The sequence below is a fragment of the Vidua macroura genome, chromosome 2, assembly GCF_024509145.1.
Source record: "Vidua macroura isolate BioBank_ID:100142 chromosome 2, ASM2450914v1, whole genome shotgun sequence".
Lineage (NCBI taxonomy): Eukaryota > Metazoa > Chordata > Aves > Passeriformes > Viduidae > Vidua > Vidua macroura.
This window is the reverse complement of record NC_071572.1, coordinates 83164497-83182496: the sequence shown is the minus strand read 5'-3', so window position 1 is coordinate 83182496 and position 18000 is coordinate 83164497. Positions and strand designations below refer to the sequence as shown.

The 18000-nt window shown below is 37.1% G+C and overlaps 1 protein-coding gene and 1 non-coding gene across 2 annotated transcripts in view; both read right to left on the bottom strand.

Moving 5' to 3' along the window:
* CEP295 (centrosomal protein 295) overlaps positions 1-18000 on the bottom strand; it is a 43448-nt gene that overhangs the window by 8867 nt on the left and 16581 nt on the right. The window contains 11 exon segments of the mRNA XM_053969793.1: positions 1219-1452; positions 3039-3153; positions 4647-4753; positions 10513-10728; positions 10731-10748; positions 12120-12272; positions 12410-12581; positions 13532-14591; positions 14721-14812; positions 15886-16098; positions 17626-17756. Coding sequence (XP_053825768.1) covers positions 1219-1452; positions 3039-3153; positions 4647-4753; positions 10513-10728; positions 10731-10748; positions 12120-12272; positions 12410-12581; positions 13532-14591; positions 14721-14812; positions 15886-16098; positions 17626-17756 — 2511 coding nt within the window.
* On the bottom strand, positions 3398-3481 carry LOC128804431 (small nucleolar RNA U2-19). The gene has a single exon (XR_008436069.1). It is a non-coding gene; the product is annotated as a small nucleolar RNA U2-19 (small nucleolar RNA).

Here is an 18000-nt window from a genome sequence, read left to right as displayed (position 1 = left end):
ACAAACATCATCCACACCCCCAAAACCAAAATAAAAACAAATAAAAAAAAAACCCAACTCCCCCCAAACAATGGACATAGCACAAGTTGTTTCTATATACAGTAAATAAAGTCTATAGTATTCTGCAGGTATACAAATACCAGCTGTAAAAACGAAATCTTTACAGCATCCAATTCTTTAACTCTGACACAATGCAGGTATAAAAAGCAGTAAGAAAGTGCTACTCTGATTCAATTTTATTATTCTTTAAGTGAAAAGGTGAAGTCCATAAGTTCTCTGTTCAGCTCATGTGAGACTGCCTCAGAAGTAGTGTTGGTTTCTAAGTACAAAACTAACAACAGAACAAGGCCAATGAAGAGCCACAAGGATGATTAGAGGATGGATGTAGCATGTGATGTTCAAAGAGCAGCTAAATAAGTGAGTTTGTTCAATCTTAAAAGAAGAACTGGGGGTGTGAGGGAAGTGGTACAAAAATGTCTGCTGTCTACTACCTCTTAAGAGACAGTACAGAGAATCCTAGAATGGTCTGGGTTGGAAGGGACTTTAAAGATCATCTAGTTCCAAGCCCCTTGCAATGGAACACCTTCTACTTGACCAGTTACTCACAGCCCCATCCAACCTGGCCTTGAACACTTCCAGGGATGGGGCATCCACAACTTTTCTGGGCAACCTGTACCAGTACCTCAACACCCCCACACTATGATTGATTTCTTCCTAATATTTAATCTGAATCTGTCCTCTGTCAGTTTAAAGAAAATGCAGTCTCCTTGAACATGCAAGAGAAAAAAAAATAAAAGAAGAAAGTTATTAAAATGTTGCTTGGTGGCATAGAATCCTTGTCCTTGGAGATATTCAGAACTTGCCTGGACAAGCCCTTAAGCAACCTGGTCTAAGTTGGATTTGCTCTGAGCAGGAAGGAGAAATTGACAAAAATGGCACAGGTAGCAAGCAGCCCAGCCACAGTGGCAGGAAGCTGCACAGAAATGATAGAGACCTGGTCAGTCTTTTTTTTTTCTGCACTAGATAATGCTTTGTGAACATATATCTAACACCAAGCTCCAAGAACATCAAAGTATTGAATTCTTGCATGTAGAATCCTTATTGACTTTAAAACGTAAATTGAATATAAATAATACAGACCCAATGCCTAACACTGAGCAAGCTCCTCATTCTGTATGATCAGAGAATAGCACAAAAATGCTATAAAACAATTAATACCTTGGAAATGTGTATTGTCCTCTGTGTAAGTGTTCAAGTTCCCAGTAGGTCTCCCCAGGATCTGCTGTATCTGGTTTTCTTTATAAAAATACATCTCTCCTTTGGAGAACTGACTTTCAGATGCTCCAGACAAATTCTCTTGCCTCTGCTGCAAGGTTAAAGGAAGCGAGGAGTTCCAAGGGTGGCTTCCTGTTTCTCTCAGAATTCCAGCTTCTCTACTATCAGAAGACAATCCTGAAATAGTAAGTTAGATGTTCACAGTTTTGCATACAAACCACTTACATTATATAATTTGAAAAGACAGTGCTTAGTATCCTGAAATATTCATAAAGAGTTCTGGGATTTTGTTCCTTTAATTGTCTCCTGTCAACACTCCTACAAACCCTACCACATATTTTCACAAACACAAGTTGCTAATATCTAATTAGGGAGCAGACAGTACATAGCACTTTTACAGCTTAGCACTTTTACAGAATGTAGACTTAAGAAATACTGAAATAAAATCAGAAAAGAATTAATACCGCTATTTTATGCTAACTAGCACATCTTTACCTCCTACTGCATATAAATGTGTCAATCCTTTCATGTGATCTTGAAGATCTTCATGACACCCCACAGTGGTTTTATTCGTGCTCAAACAGAAATCGCTTTATACCAACAATAGAAACCGGAGGGACCAAGACAACCAAAATCATGTTCCTAAACAATACACCAACCTGTCTTTATCCATAAGCTTACAGAAGAACTGCACAAAGCTACCAGAAAAGGTCATTACTAAGCACTGAGTGTATGGTGAAGACACAGCTAGACTTGAAAAATTAGTTTAGTCATATAACTTCTGGTATTTTTCTTCAAGAAAAATTCTGGTATTTTTCTTTCACTAAAAAACTAACTAAAAAAGAATAGAGAAGAAAAATTACAAGAAAATTATCTTAGAAATGGCTTTAGCTTTCTTACATCAATAAAACACAGATGTGTCACAAGTTATGAAGTTTACTACTCAAAATAACATCCGTTTGAAACATTAGTGTTAAAATGAGCCGTTGAAATCTCAGGCTGTAAAAACTAAAATCTTCAAAAATTGATTTACAAACATGGAATAACACCCATACATACGTTTCTTAAGAAATCAGATGTGTGTCAGAATGACCCAATATTAAGCCTCAATGTAAGCAAATCCAAGGGTCACTATCTAATCAATTTCAAGCTCGCTTCCATGTTCACAAGTAATAATGTCAGGAGCACTTAAAATTTTATTATAAAGGAACTGGTTTTGATTTTATGAAAAACTAACATCAAGAGGCAGACTACAGACGAAAAATAGTAAGAACACATATTTCCCAGAAAACTATTAAAAGTCAATATGGCATTCAAATGACATTTTCACAAGTAAGTCATTAAGAATTACTGTGGTGACAAGCAGATACTGGAACAAGTCTCTTAACAGCAAGACAATCATAGCTCTGCAATAATCCATGATGTATATTGATTAGGAAACTTTTATCAATGTATTGTTTGAAGATAATTTTTAAAACAAAAATTGCCACTTGAAAGCTGCTAGTGTTAGAGTTGCATAATAAAACTAAATATAACCTTTGCCAAAGCAGATGTATAATAATATTAAATTATTACAGAAGTAAAAAATCATGAGCACCTAAGAAAACATTCTGGTTATACCTCAACTCTGTAAGATGTATTAACCAACCTTCAGTGAAGTTTGATAAGATTATTTCAGAAGAACTTACATTCAGTGAGTTAGACTGCCATGAAATGAAACCACAATTTTCCTTTTACAAGAACAACAAAACCTGAACACTCACCAGTGTCAACGGGGCTTGCATTCAACATTTCACTGGTTGAAAAGGTGCCAGTGGAAACTGTTGAAGTTACATCACAGGGTATTTGTTGCATGAAAGCCTCTGAACCTGGCACTTCCTAGGATAAAGTAACACACATATTACCATGTATTCACATGTTCAGAAGTAAAACTTTAAACCCACACATTTTATTCTGAGCTCAGTTCAAGTGTAGGAGCCTTCATGTTTTGCACAGTCAGGCAAATATAGATTCATCCTTGCTCAGTACAACACATTCACACCCCATGTCCCAGGCACATCACCCCCCAACAGCCCCCTCCCCTCTCTCTCTCTCATACACACACACACTCTCATATAAAGCCTCTCAGAACTGCATACAAATCATGACACCTGGAAGATTGTTTTATCTTCTGGTGGTCAGATTTGGCTATTTCTCATCACAGACCCACTTCAGTTGAATTGTGGATCTCAGAGGGACATATATGCAAAACATTACAAACTCATGAACTTTACAAGTACTTCCAATATTGATCTTTTTGCACACAGTAGACTTAAAATCTAATTCTATGAAATTAAACTAAAATATACAAAATCTTCTAAAGCATTATCGTGTTTAATTTTAAGGTAAGCTCTACAAAGTCACAAAGCAGATAATGAGGGTTCTTGTACTTAAAAATTTTGAAGAATTAGATGTGAACAGTTCTTCTCAAACTCTGACTTAAAATGTGCCCTAATAAAATTAAAAATCTAGGAAACCCTTCTGCTACATTTCTCATTATGTACTCTCTCTCACTATATATATATGTATGTATGTATGTATGTATGTATGTGTATATGTGTATTTAACATACACATGTAGAACATTTACATCCCAAGGTACTTTTATATATCCATCTCATACACAGCATGCTTTAAATACTGGTTTTATCTGCTACCAAAATGATGGAATCTTTGAGGAAGAGAAAGGAGGGAGACTGGTGCTGGTTTTGGCAAGGCTTTTAACACTCTCACAATATTCTATGATCCCAATTTGGATGTTGCAACCTGGATGGATGGACAGTAAGAAGGGTAAAAACATGGCTGGATCATCAGGCTCAGAAGTCAGTGACTGAAGAGTTACACACTCTGTGGAGGTGGGGAAAAAGTACACAGGGCCCTGTCTTTGGCAATGACTCAGAGGAGGTGACACCACACTTCTATCAAATTTGCAGATACATTAAGACAGGAAGAGCATCCCATGCACTGAAGGACCTCTGACGTTGCCTCTACAGGAATGGTATGAAACTCAGCAAGGACAAAGTCCAGCACCTGGGAAGGAAGAAACCAAAGCACCAGTCCCAGCTGGGCCTGCCTGGGGAGCAGCACTGTGAAAAAGGAGTCTCAGCAAGCTGAGTGTAAGCCCATAGTGTGCCCTGACCAAGGAGCAACATCCCATGCTGTATGAACAGGAACAGAGCCAGCAGATGCACCACAGTGGTTACCTCTTTACCTGGTGCTTGTTTTACTGCTGCATCTAGAATAGTGCACCCACTCTTAGCCACCCAGTATGAGAAAGACAGATTACATCACAAAATAAAGAGTGAGTTATATGATTATTTTGATATGACTAACCTTATTATCAAGCCTGAATGATGGTCCAGAACTTGTTCTAAGTCTCTCTCCACCTTCAGCAGCAACAGCTGGTGAATCTTGAGACACTTGAGAATCCTGGGACTGGGCTGAACACAAAAGTAACAGAAGCAATAAGGAACAAAAAGCCGTTTTCGAATTCATAGTGAGCAATGCACAGCAGAGGGCAGTAACACTCCACTGCTGCTGGCCTCACTCTTCGGGCACTGATTCTGCCGGTCCTTAACCACTTTCCTCTCACCTACACAACAGTTTTTGCTGCACCATACCACCAATTTCACCAGCGACCTGTGGTCCTTGACACATCTTCCTACAATTTCTAACTACCACAGAGCAGGCAGGAAGAACTCGAAATTAATGTTTTGGCTTAGCAGAATTAAACATGGCTTTGCCAGTGTTACCACAATAATTTCACTGGAGTGGGGGGTATCCTTTACAATCTACCATTACAGTGATTACAAAGAAAAGCAGACATTATAAGTGAATCAGAGAAACCAGAAGCACTGAATTGCTTAACTACAGCATGACTAATACCATGGAACTGAGTCACTTTTGCCATAATGCTCTTACACATCAAAGTAAGTAAGATCAGTATCTGTGCAAAAAAACCACCACAGCAGCACCCAAAAAATGCAATTTCTGCATTCAGTGCTGATAAGCACCTTCAAAGTTTAACAATCCTATGATTATAACTTAACTGTCACAAACAAATACATATTCTTATTTCCAGTATAGTTTTCAAGAAAGAAGTGCTAAGTATGAAACTGAAATGAAACACAAGTGAAGTAGGCATGTTTTCTCCCAATTCTAAAAAGGCTGCTAATGACAGACATTTCGAATACCCAGCTTTTGTAAGACCCTCTACTTAGGCAGATCTGATTTTTTCTGAATCCTAACACTAGTTTGTACTTTGTATATGCTGAAACTCAGCTTCTTACCAGATGGCAAACTCTGGTTGTTCTAATTCATGCTATTAAAAAAAAGGGAGATGTTGCTTTCCTCTGCAAAGCAACAATAGTGATGGATTGATATGATATGACAATAATAAATCGTGTAATAATAATAAAGATTGTGTTCTCAACAAATATTAAAGGTTTTGAAACTCATTCTAGGGAGAGGAAAAAAAAATCCAAGATTTCTTTTAGCCACTATTACCCAGTATACATCTAGGAGAAAGTACAAAACATGAAAGGAAATACATCTAAACCACATTTATTTAGAAATCAAGTACTCAGCTCATGTCCGCTCCTCTTCCTTGGAGCAGGATACAAGAGACAGAGGATCCTGGAAATGAGCAAGGCCTTCAAGAAAATTCCTTGAAGCATGAAAACTGTGATCATCTAATCAATTGCTATTTAAATATCTCCATAGGAGAAAAAAATGCATAGTACAAAATGCTAAACTTAAAGTAATAACAAGAAGTAGTGTCTAGAAATGGCTGTCAGACGTTCAAAAACTAAAAACAGACTATTTATTTTAGAATTTGATAAAATGTAAATGCTGGAACAAGCTACCACATAATTCTCCATTTCTTGATACCTTTCCATTAACATTAGAGATACTTTTCTGAAAGAAGTTATTTTAATTTCACTAGAATATCATCATGACAGGCAGTAATTCAGGATACACTAGAGATGAGATTCAAGCATTTAATAATCTCTTGTATATAAATTCTGTGGACAGCTATGTTACAAATATTTCATTCCTGAACTGTAATAACCTGCACTGTTCTTGTGATATTAATACCAGGGATGAACTGTATCAATTTCATGCTATAAACCAAATTATTTAATTAAAAATCCATGCTCATATCACATGACTTTATTATACTAATATCTGTAAAAATCCGGTATTTCGTGATTCATAAAGGAGGGTTTTTCAGTTCTCTCTCCCTCCTCTAAAATAATAGTGCAAGATTCTTGCTCCTCACAGCATCCTGAAATCAACATGAGACTTTCATGTTTTAACTTTCTAGCCATCACAATGTCACAAAGAATTTATGTTTAAAAACTGAATCTGTAATACCCCAAATGCTTCTTTCTCCCCACAAGGGGAATGGCAGTAAAATAGCAACAATTATTTTAGGGTGCAATTTGAAAGACAAATGACCGAAAATCCAACCACTCAGTGAAGGCAATATAAAAACTGGGATTAGTTCAAAAGCAGCCATGTAGACAAACAAAGAAACAAACAAAAGCTAAACTGGTAATGGAAAAGACAGTCTGTTGAAATGCCAAATTATGGACAACTATTTGTGACTACTAAAGATAAATTGAAATCTTAGGTTCGCCTGGATCACAAAATAAAGTCATGCTTGGAATAACACCTTTGTACAGAGCAGCAACACATGAAGATAATCACATCTGGAACACTGCTCAAGGGAATCACTGCAGATATACAGAGACAAGCCTGTTGATGTGTCTTCAAGGAGAACTGTGGAAGAGGTGTATGTATCCAACCTAGACACTAGCTGCAGCCTTACTTCCTAGGGAAATTAGGCTTACGTACCAAACTGCCCATCTCACCTACATGGTTACTCTGTAATTCCCTACTAACACCTTAAATTCTATCAGCCCATTCTAACCAAATAGGATTGGAAAGAACATCAAGTATCCAAAGTTCCCAACTCATCAATGCATCAGTGGCATGTAAAAGAATAACTCAGATTTTAGACTCACTGGTGGCACTCAATGCAACATCACTTCAGCAATCACCTGTCCTCTGGCTGCAACCAGCTGATCAGTTTGTGTAGCACTTGCAGCCACTCAGTACTGAGCACAGGAATTCATCTCCCCTAACCACAAGCAGTCCTTAAGACCCATTTTACAGACATGACTGCCTTTAAATTTGAGAGGCAAATTATATAGGCAGCTAATTACAGACTTTCAAAAAAACTGCCTGTTACCCACAGCAACCTTCTTATCAAAGGAAACTCACGTTCGTTGATAAAGCATCTGCATGTAAAAAGCAGACTTACCAACTTTCTTTTTTCATCTTTTATGTCTGATTTGAAAAAGCATGTGAGCAATGACTAGGGATTTGTACACATCTCGTGGTTCTGTAGTCATGAAAGCAGTACAACTCCTACGTTGTAAAAACTTACATTATTTGGTCAAAGGTTCAAACCACCACATTACTTCAAAGAACAAGGTCAAGGATCACACAAAACACTCACTTACTCTTACCTGTAGAGATACAATTACATCTTGAAAACATGAAAAAAAATGCAAGCATGTTCTGGTAAGAATCAAGTAGCAAAAAAAAAAAATTAAAACCAAATTAAATAAAAAATCATAAGCAACAACCTAAAATGAACCTTACATTTTCACTTCAGAAACCCTATATTCAAAGTGCAAGGGACTGTAGATTTTCTTGCTGAAATACCACACGAGTTACTGAAAGTACCAGAGAGCTTCACAGCCCACATATTTTCAAGACTATTGCTGGCACTCTTGGTTGCTGATCTGCTCAAGAGGGCAATCCTCTTAAACACATAATCACAGAAAGCTTTGGGGTTTTTTTATTTTAATATAGATGTTCACATAAAGTTTCCTAATCCTCTTACATAAACTATTGCATTGTTCATATACAATAGTCTATAATGTAAAAAGGCACTACACCAAGATATTTTATATTCATTTGGTAACAGCTGCTCTAGCAACAGTTCTACAACTTATTCAGAAAAATACAAGTCTTTTCTTCAAATATTGTTAAAAGACAAAATGTTTTCATGATAATTGAAGTTCAAAGATAGATATACTTCAAAAGGGGCATTCTGAGAAATAAAGAAACAGCTGAATGAAAATGAGCTTATATGTACTTATTCAAAACAACTCCAATTCCAGGTAAATCCAATTGAATTGGAAATGATGTCTCAATGCAAACTAAATGAAAAATTAAAGCTTAGGGCCAGTGATGAAATTTCGAGCAAAACCAGGAGATGTGCACTACATTGTGGAGACCCTGGGGGGCATTTCCGTGGTTTAGGGACACACAAGAGGCTTCCCTCAAGGGGCTGTTGGACCCCGTTTGCTCCTTTCCCTGTCCTTGAATCTGTTCCTGTGTCCCTGGGCCACTCCCTCCCTGTTCCCTGATTGGCCCTCATCTTTGCACTGCCCACAGACCAGGTTCATTCACACCCCATCACGCTCCTCCGGACAGGGTAGCGAGAGCTGGGAGATGTGTGTGCTGGGGGAACTCTCAACATCTCACGGCGCGGCTGAATTAAACATCTGTGGATACCATGCAAAGGCCTTTTCTGCTTCTTTACCCTGGACTTGTAGCAGTTCAGGCTGCAACACTACATTAGTTGTTTTGCTTGTACCAACGGGCATATGAAAGCTGTCAAGTTTCTGAGAACTCCTCTGCAACTCCGATAATATTTTAGATGAATACTGAAAACTGTACTGGACCATGCAACGCTGTAATAAGCTTCAAGTTGCTTAAGTGAATGTTTTACAAACTAGTCATCTTTGTTCTTTTATAAAGCCAGTCAAGTTGCCCATAACATGCTTAGTAGGTTTCAATGTCCCTATAACAAAATTATTTTGCACATTCACAAAACTTTCTAACAAAAACATTTTTCTTGATAACCAAAACATCTTGTTTTATTTTATGGAATCAGAATAACTCTGCCACCTATGAACATGGCCTATCCTCAAAGGTGTTCTTGTTCAATAAAAGCTCTTCACAGGCAGACACGAATAGAGCTAAAGCAGTCCTTACACTATTACAGTGTTGCTCCTTTTGACATACTCATGTCATGGAGCATGTTAAAAGCCTATGATGGCTACTAGAAAGGTGAAAGCAGAATGGACCTCTTTTGAAAACTGGCTATGCACAGACTTTTCCCGGACGGGAGAGCTGTCACAGCTACTTGAAAATTCCAGGTGTCTGTCTCAGTTTTAGCACTGTGTTAGTCTCACAAGCTGATAGTTAGTCTGCACTGTGAGCTGACAGCCACAACTTCCTAATTAAATAGAAATTGCAGATACAAAATAACTACCTGACAATAAGCAAGACAATAGGTCACAAGGAAATGGAATGAAGTTCCATTAGGGTAAGCTCAGATTTGACATTAGGAAAAGGTTTTTCACTGAGAGGGTGGTCAGTCATTGGGACACATTCCCCAGGGAAGTGATCATAGCACTAAACCCATCAGAGTTCAAGGAGCAACTGGGCAGTGGTTTAGTTTCAGGTAATCCTGGGAGAAGCAGGGAGTCGGACTCAATGAACCTTATAGGTCTTTAAATTTGAAATATTCTACAACTCTCAATTTTCGTGTCTGTCACAACTAAGACATGATTCTTTCCAAGTTTTTTTGAGCTGACAATGACCTCAGCCTTCTATTTTTTGTCTCAACCGTATTTTTAAGTAATTTCTTATACACATTAATCTTTCAGTGGATGTCTACATCAACACATTAACACTCCAGAGGTCTTTTTAAGCATTGATTTCCTTTGTATCAATACAAGAATCACTGGTATTGAATCAGGAACGCCACTGGTCTACCCAAAATAGGTTCCCACCTGAAATACCTGCAAACCTTTACAATTCTAAAGGTTACAGATGAAAAGCACATGCCCTGGACAAGAAACTGTTGGCCAGCAATGAAGTGTCTGGCAATGTGGACTTGTTACCAGAATGGTAATGGGTCCCCAAAACCCAAAAGATAAAAACTCATTCCTTCTGAAACAAGTGCTTATTGAAACAACCTTTTTTACACTCAAAATTCAATGGCATTAAATAGCACTGCATATTCTTTGACAGTCAGGTCATATTCTACAAATAAACAGCAGCAAAGTCAGCAATGCTGAAAGGTATTCTTGAAGGGAGAGGATTTTCTCACCTGAATCACATGACGTTTCAGCAGCCAGCATCAGCAATTCTTGTAATAACCTTCCTGATGGATTAGTTTGCCTTGGACTTCCATTGGAGGCTTTTCTGTCATAGTTTGTTATGCCCAAGGGAAAGGTGCCTTCATGAAGAGCATGACTGTAATGTTTCACACATGCAAACTCCCCAGAGGCTGAAATCTGAGAAGTTTCTCCAGTACCATCATCTGTTTATCCGAATTTAAAACATCTGTAATCAGTTTAGGTATAAAAAGGAAGTGTTTTGCACTTCATGAAGAACATTAAGATGCACATTCTATTCTACAGAAATAAACTGCTGAATTTGTATGGTCTCCATTTTAATGAATTTAGCCAGATCACATCAGTCTATGCATTATACAGGCTGAAAGATTATGCAGATCATAGACTTCTCAAAAACTAATTCCTAATTCCACCAGAGTATTTCTTCAAAAAAACCTCAAACAAATATTTTCACACAGCAAATCCAAGAAAACTTGCAGTAACTTCTCCGGATCCCAGGGTAATACAACTTCTCTGCTCTGGTTTAAAGACTTCTTTCTCTGCAACCCAGCCCACAAAACAGCCCTTTCTGGCCACCCAGTCCAATAAAAATCTCAAGTTTTTACTACCTACCATGGTTTGATAATATAAGAATAAATCACCTGTGGATCACAACAGTATTATACAGCTAAGTGTAAGTTACTAAGCCGAGTGCTTTTGAGAACATAAATATATATTTCCATCAAAACCTTCTCCAACAGAACTTGCTAGCTAATCAAGATATCAAATTGGTCCAACAAGAATTGCTCTGCATAAACTACTAGCATTAACTACTTTTCTTTACTTGAAGGATGCGCCATATCAGCTGTTTCATTATTTTGCAAGGAATGCCAGCCTGACAGGCCTATAATTACTCACATTGTTCTGCTGAGCCTTTTTAAGAACACAACATAAAAAGCTTTGTAAAATATGCATTACATTTTAGATGTGAAGAGACATTGAAAAAAAATTAAATGTTTACCTTTAGAAAACATGAGTTTGTTGTACCTGTTAAATAATGTTCCTTACAGAGAATTGCAAAGGATTGCCTGCAGACTGTAACTGTAATATATTTATAAAATTTTTATTGCTCTCCAATTTTTTTTTGCAACGAGTATTTTTTAACTAGAAAAAACAACCTAAAGAGATGGTCTAAAAGTTTCTGTAGAAGCTTGATACTAACACTTTACTTGAAAGATTTTACAGTCACTTTCTTGCTATGATCAAAAGGTAAACCTTTAAACAAAATCTACAAACTTCTTTTTAGAGTTATTGTACAACTGCCTGTTAACACAGACCCTGCCCAAAAGAAAAATCAACAGGGAATTCAGGTCATGGAGTAACTGAATTTTCTTTTCCTAGTGAAATTTTGTTTACGTTTTTCTAGGCACTCACAGAATAAACTTTTCTGAACTACAACTTTGCTAGTATAAAATTATACTTTAAGAAACGCAACAGTATCAGGTATTATTTCCTAATAATCTCAAGGATTCTTCAGAAAATATTATATTCCTCCAATCTACTATTCATAACAGCACTTATTATATATTTTATACATTACCTGCCAAAGAGAGGCTACAACTCTTCGGTGTGTCTACTTCTGGTATAACACTAAGTTCATGTTGCTCCAAACCAAGCCCTAACTTGACTTTTGTCACTGGTGGTTTGGACGACCTCTGTTTCTGTTCTCTACAGAGAACTTTCTCAGATTGTTCTGTAAAACAAAGTTTAGTATGTTGCAGTAATATATGTACAAACACACAAACACTTCAAATTGGAGAGATGGAAGAGAACTCTACCTCAGCTGTAAAGCAATAAAAATTATAATGAAAAATAACATAATAGCCTTACCCGTTTGCTCAACTGGACCAATGCACGGTGAAATTGTTTCACTTCTGTGAAATTTACTCCTGCCACAATTCTCTATTTGGTAGTTTTCTGACACTTGGAAGAAGTCAGTTCTCTTAATCCTGAAAGGCTTTTGTGCCTCTGTCATTTCTTCATTTGGGCACGTATGTCTCACCTTAGAAGGGGGAAGCAGTTTTATATAAGATTATATTTATACTCATTTATCAAAAGAGCATTTTCTCTTGTGTGTATTCCATGCAAAACAATATTGAGCATGTTGAGAAAGTAGTTCAATTATGCAGGATACCAGAAAGATCTCGTAGTTCACAAAAACATTTGGACATGGAGGTATTTTACTGTGCTCTACAAACCTAATGTGCTAAAACACAGTTGCATTTTCAAGGCCTTTGTGAGATTAGATCAGAGTACTCATAATTTTTAACAAGAGCAATTGCTGAAAAGTCTGCTTTCAGTTTTTCAGCTCCTGAATTCAAGAATTTTAGCTGCTTGGAAACTACAAAATCAAAATACAGGAACTATAGGGAACAGTTATTCTTCTAAGATGGCTTCTGTTTAAAAAAAAAAAAACCAAAACACAAAGAGAGGCAAAAGGAGGCTCTTTATAAGCTCAAAAATAAACTTGGATTTTTCTTCTGTTACTGAGAAACAAGGAAATTACAACTCAAGACTGCAGCTGCCAAACCAATTTCATAGTGGGTACACACAAAAAGACAAGCTTTAAAAATGATCTATTCAAGATGCTTATGATATCCTTTCAGGTATTACTTACGTATTGTTAATACATGGGCTGTTTTACACCTGGAGGTGCATTTACAGATATGAAAACAACTCTACCTACAGGTGTTTCAGACAACAATTTCAATAGGCATTATGTTCAGAGACCAAGCACAGACCTTCACAGTATTTTTGTTAGATTTAATAAAACTGTGCTCTTGGAGCTTTACAGAGGAAAATACTGATTACAAATCACAAGTCCTAATTAAAATTTTCATTATGGTAAATCACCTAAAACTACCAACACTTCATGGGGTACGCTGTAGCATTGATTTGTAGGTTTGATCACCTACTGATGATTTACCCATGCAAGGTGTTTCTAAAGCTTACCTGCTTGTTTAGAAGTTCTTTCAAAGCCTCTTGCTGTCTCTGCATCTGTTCCTTCAATTTATCTTGCTTCTGTAAAAGTAGTTTTTCTTGTATTCTCTGTTTAGAAAGAAGAACTTCTCTTTGTGCATCTAGCTGTTCTTGCAATTCTTTCAAATACTTTTGCTGAGCTTGGATGCTTTCTGATGAGGCCAACACTCTGTCCCTTAAGCTCAGTATACCAGAATAATTTAACAAAGACACATCTCCTGCTTTTGATACCGAGAATTCCTCAATGCTCTGGGCTTTAGATTCTTCATGAGCTAGAATCGTGGGTTCAGAAAGATTGAGAGGTTGATCAGGGCTTGTTTTGCTGCTCTCTACAGATCCCTGCTGATAGGCTAAAGGACCAGCCAAGGCTGATCTCTTTGCTGCTGGCATGATGGATGTCTTAAATGCATGCTCTTCTCCAGCTTCTGTCTTGTTTTGATAGTTAGATATCTTCTGAGGTAACTCTTTAGAGTGTACTGTTTCTGAAGACTCAGAGGAACTTTCTGCAGGCAACACAAATCTAAAGTGTTGTTGGTGTGCTTCTGGTTGTATTCTTACTGCAGTCACTTCCTTCCTGACTGACCCTGGATGGAACTGGAATGGTTCACTGATGTGATTATTGGCAGTTTTGAATACTCCCACTTGTTCCTGTGAAGGACAGTCACAGGGCAAGTGAAACCCTCCATGCTTCAATTCTGATGCTTCTGAAAACTGCACTGATCTTCCAGGACAAAGATTATGCACTTGCTCTTGCTGCTTCTGTGAAGATAGTTTTTCCAACATACCCAATTTTCCTGAAAACACAGGTAACGACTGTGAAAATTCTTGGGCATGAACTTGTTCTGATGCCTGGTACTGTGTTGGCTGTGCTCCTTGTATCTGTAGGGGCAGCTCTGAGACAGGCTCTAAATTAATGGGTTTTGTTTCCCTTGTGCTCAGAGGTATTTCAGAACTAGACAAGTACCTTTGCCTCAGTGTATTCTGATACTGCTGTAGATTCTTTCTAGCTTCTTCAATAGTTTGTTTGTGCAACCTGAACAGAGTGAAAACATGGATCTTTTCAAAGCAGTGCAAAAAGAAACATCAATTTCAATAATCAAGGCAATTCAATGACTTTGAACAGGCATTCCATAAAGACAGTTTGTATTCCATAGATACCTACCTTTTTTGCTGCAGAAGGCGCTGTTGAAAATTACGTATCGTCTGTCTGTGACTGTCTTCTCCTGGACTCCTGGTTTCTGATACATTTCCAGACTAATCAAAATAAAACAATTTTAATTGCACATATACAACTAATTCCCAGAAAACTATTATGGCAGCAACCTTAAGCTGTATGTTCTTGCACCTAAGTTTACAGGAGATGCTGGATACCACCATATTTGAAGTCTGTGAGATTTCAGCCTGAGGCAATGAAGCTAAAGGAGATTTTGGAACAGATGGCCCACAGCTACAGCCTCTCTCTACACACACCATCAAAGTCAATGGTGCTTACAGCAGCTCAGCCTAAAGAGGTAAATATACCCTGCAAACTCAGGGAGCAATGAGCCAATGTAGCTGCATTTCCAAGGCAATCACATTCTCAAAAGAGTAGCAGTTGTGCAAATGAAGCAAGATTTTATATATAAAAAAAGATTACTTTCCATCAACATTCTCCATAAATTCCTCTTCTTTAAGCATTTGTTTGAGATTTAAACAAAGACAGAGGCAGATTTTTGTCTTTTTTCTCCCACTATGATTTCTGTTTACCTTCTTGAAAAAGGTTATGTCTACCTGCACAATCATTATCTGACTATAACCAGATTTTACTAACAGATATTATGATCAAGGCTACCCCTTGAACTATAGAGAGATAGTACAACAGCAGAAGTCACAATCACAAAGTCACAGAATATCTGAGTTGAAAGGGACCCACAAGGCTATCAAAGCCCAGTTCCTGGCCCTGCACAGCACCATCCCCAAGAGTCACAGCATGTACCTGAGACCATTGTCCAAACTCTCTTGAACTCAAGAGAGGCTTGGTGCTGTGACCACTTCTGTGGGAGCTGTTCCAGTGCCCAACCATCCTCTTGGTTAAAAACCTTTTTCCACAGTATCTAACCTAAACCTCCTCTGACACACTCACGCCGCTCCTTCAGGTCTAGTGATACCATGTGAAGTAGAAGCTTGCACACTAGAAAAAGAAGCTTTCAAACGTACAAATTTCTAATTCACAGCCTAAGAAATAAAAATTGTCTTAATTGATATAGTTCAAAATTGGTAAATTGTATTCTTTATTTTTATTATAATAGTAAATAAAAACCTACACACAATTTTCTGTAATTATTCACCTCATGTTCCTTTTGGTTCTGCTGATCTGTGGAATGGAGACTGTGGCTTTGCACCAGCTGACTTTGCTCTTCCTCTTCCTTTTTTTTCTTAGCCTGCTCCAAACAGGTTTGCATTTGGATCTTCAGATAATCAGCCTCCAAAAGAGCTTTCTCTTCCTCAATTTTTTTAATCAAGGCCAGCTGCTCCTGTTTCTGTTTCTCTATTTCCTCATTCTATCAGAAGAAAAATGAGGGAGAATCTCTAGAACTGAATGACAAAGAAACCAGACTGCTCACACACACCACCACATACAAACTTTTGTTCCAAATTACAGAAGAAATTCTATTGCTTGTGACAGGTATTTCCAAATTGCAACAGGCCTTTAAAAGTAGTTCCAAAGTCTACAGGAATAACTTTGTTTTACTGGCTAAATGTTTCTAACAATCTCTGAGTCCATTTACTATTGCATTATTATGTGTTCTAAAATTAATAAAATTGATAAAATCAGAATCCATTCAAGACATGTTATCATTTCCCAAAGACTGCAAAAGAAATAATTTTCCTAAACTTACTTGAAAAATCTATTTTGCATTTTACTCAGTTTTTCATCAGAGTTCAGCACATCTAAACATTAATTTAAGCTTTACAAAAGCTTCTGAAATAGCTAATGTATAACCACTTTGAGAGCAGTCCATAAGCCTCTGAAGTAGTCTGTTTGTTTTTATTCTCTTTCCATATACCTATCAGCTACGGTTCACTTAGATCCACACTTAGTGACAGCATATGTACTTTTAGAATGGAAACCAAGAAAAATTTCAAAGTACTGGCAAAGATGAAGTGCACAACAGCCTTTAATAACAGTCTGAATGGGCATGTCAGGAAAAGCAACCTGAGAAAATGCTGGACCTGAGAACAGCTAATGTGGACACAGAACTACATACACCTGGCCAGATGCAAAGTGAGAGGAAATGAAGGTTAAAGAAAGTAGCCATACTTTCATAAAGGATCTTCTGCTTGTTGTTTTTTTTTTTTTTTTTTCTTTTTTTTTAAATATTACTATTTCATCAAATTTTTGTTTCCTTGATTTCTGAACTTAAACTGTACAACTGAAGGCTGCATGTAGACCCAAAATTCAAGTTTTTTTTTTTTTTTAATCGGTAAGCCACCACATAACAGCTGGTAGGTCTCTAGGGATACAACAAAAATTAAAATACAACAAAACACAATACACAATAGATATAATGAAATAATGCATAAAGGTATTATTTTATAAATGTAGTAAATATAGCATTCCCAGAGACACAAAAAACTTTCTGCATTTGCTTCCTAGATAACCTTCCTAGATAATGGAAAAAAAAATTACTCAAGGTTTGTATGCTTTTACTGTCACTCTAAACACAATCTCACAGACTTTCCTACATTATTACACAGGGTAAATAAAGTTTTTAGACTTGTGTATTGCTGATTATACCCTCCCTTTATAAAACAAAGGTATTAATGTACAACTGGGATTCTCATTTAACCCTGACTTATCCTTGCCTACAGCACTTGTTACATTTGAAGAAACTGAGGGTTTCCACTCTATTCTATATTCCAGCTACAGCTTTGATTTTTGAGAAGTATAGAAAATGTTACAGTAAAAGTTCAAATGTTGAGCGTGCTTATAGCTGCTGTATAACCTGAAATACTTTAAAATCTTTTGTAAATCTGGTTTTTTTTTCCAGCACAACTGAGGTAAGGATAAATACAAACACACTTACCCACTTCTGTCTCTCCTCTTCCATTCTCATTTTAGCTGCCTCTTCCATTCTCATTTTAGCTGCTTGTTCTTGAGGATGGATTGGAACTGACTTTTCATCTGCAACTGTATTTTCCAACATTTTCACAGAGTCTAAAACATACATGTTATTTAGCTGTAATTGCAGTCAGAGCGAGTCTTGGATCTTCTTTACACCTTGCTTTACAGTTTCCCAGTATCTCTCAACAAAATGCATAAGCTGCTCTTGGAAAGATCTATATCCTACTACTCCACCTGTCTCCATAAGCTGGAAAATCAGGTTTTTATATAATTTATGTCTTTAATAGCCCTTTATTGAGTGTCTTTCTTGAATACACAGTAATGTCCCAGCTTCAGC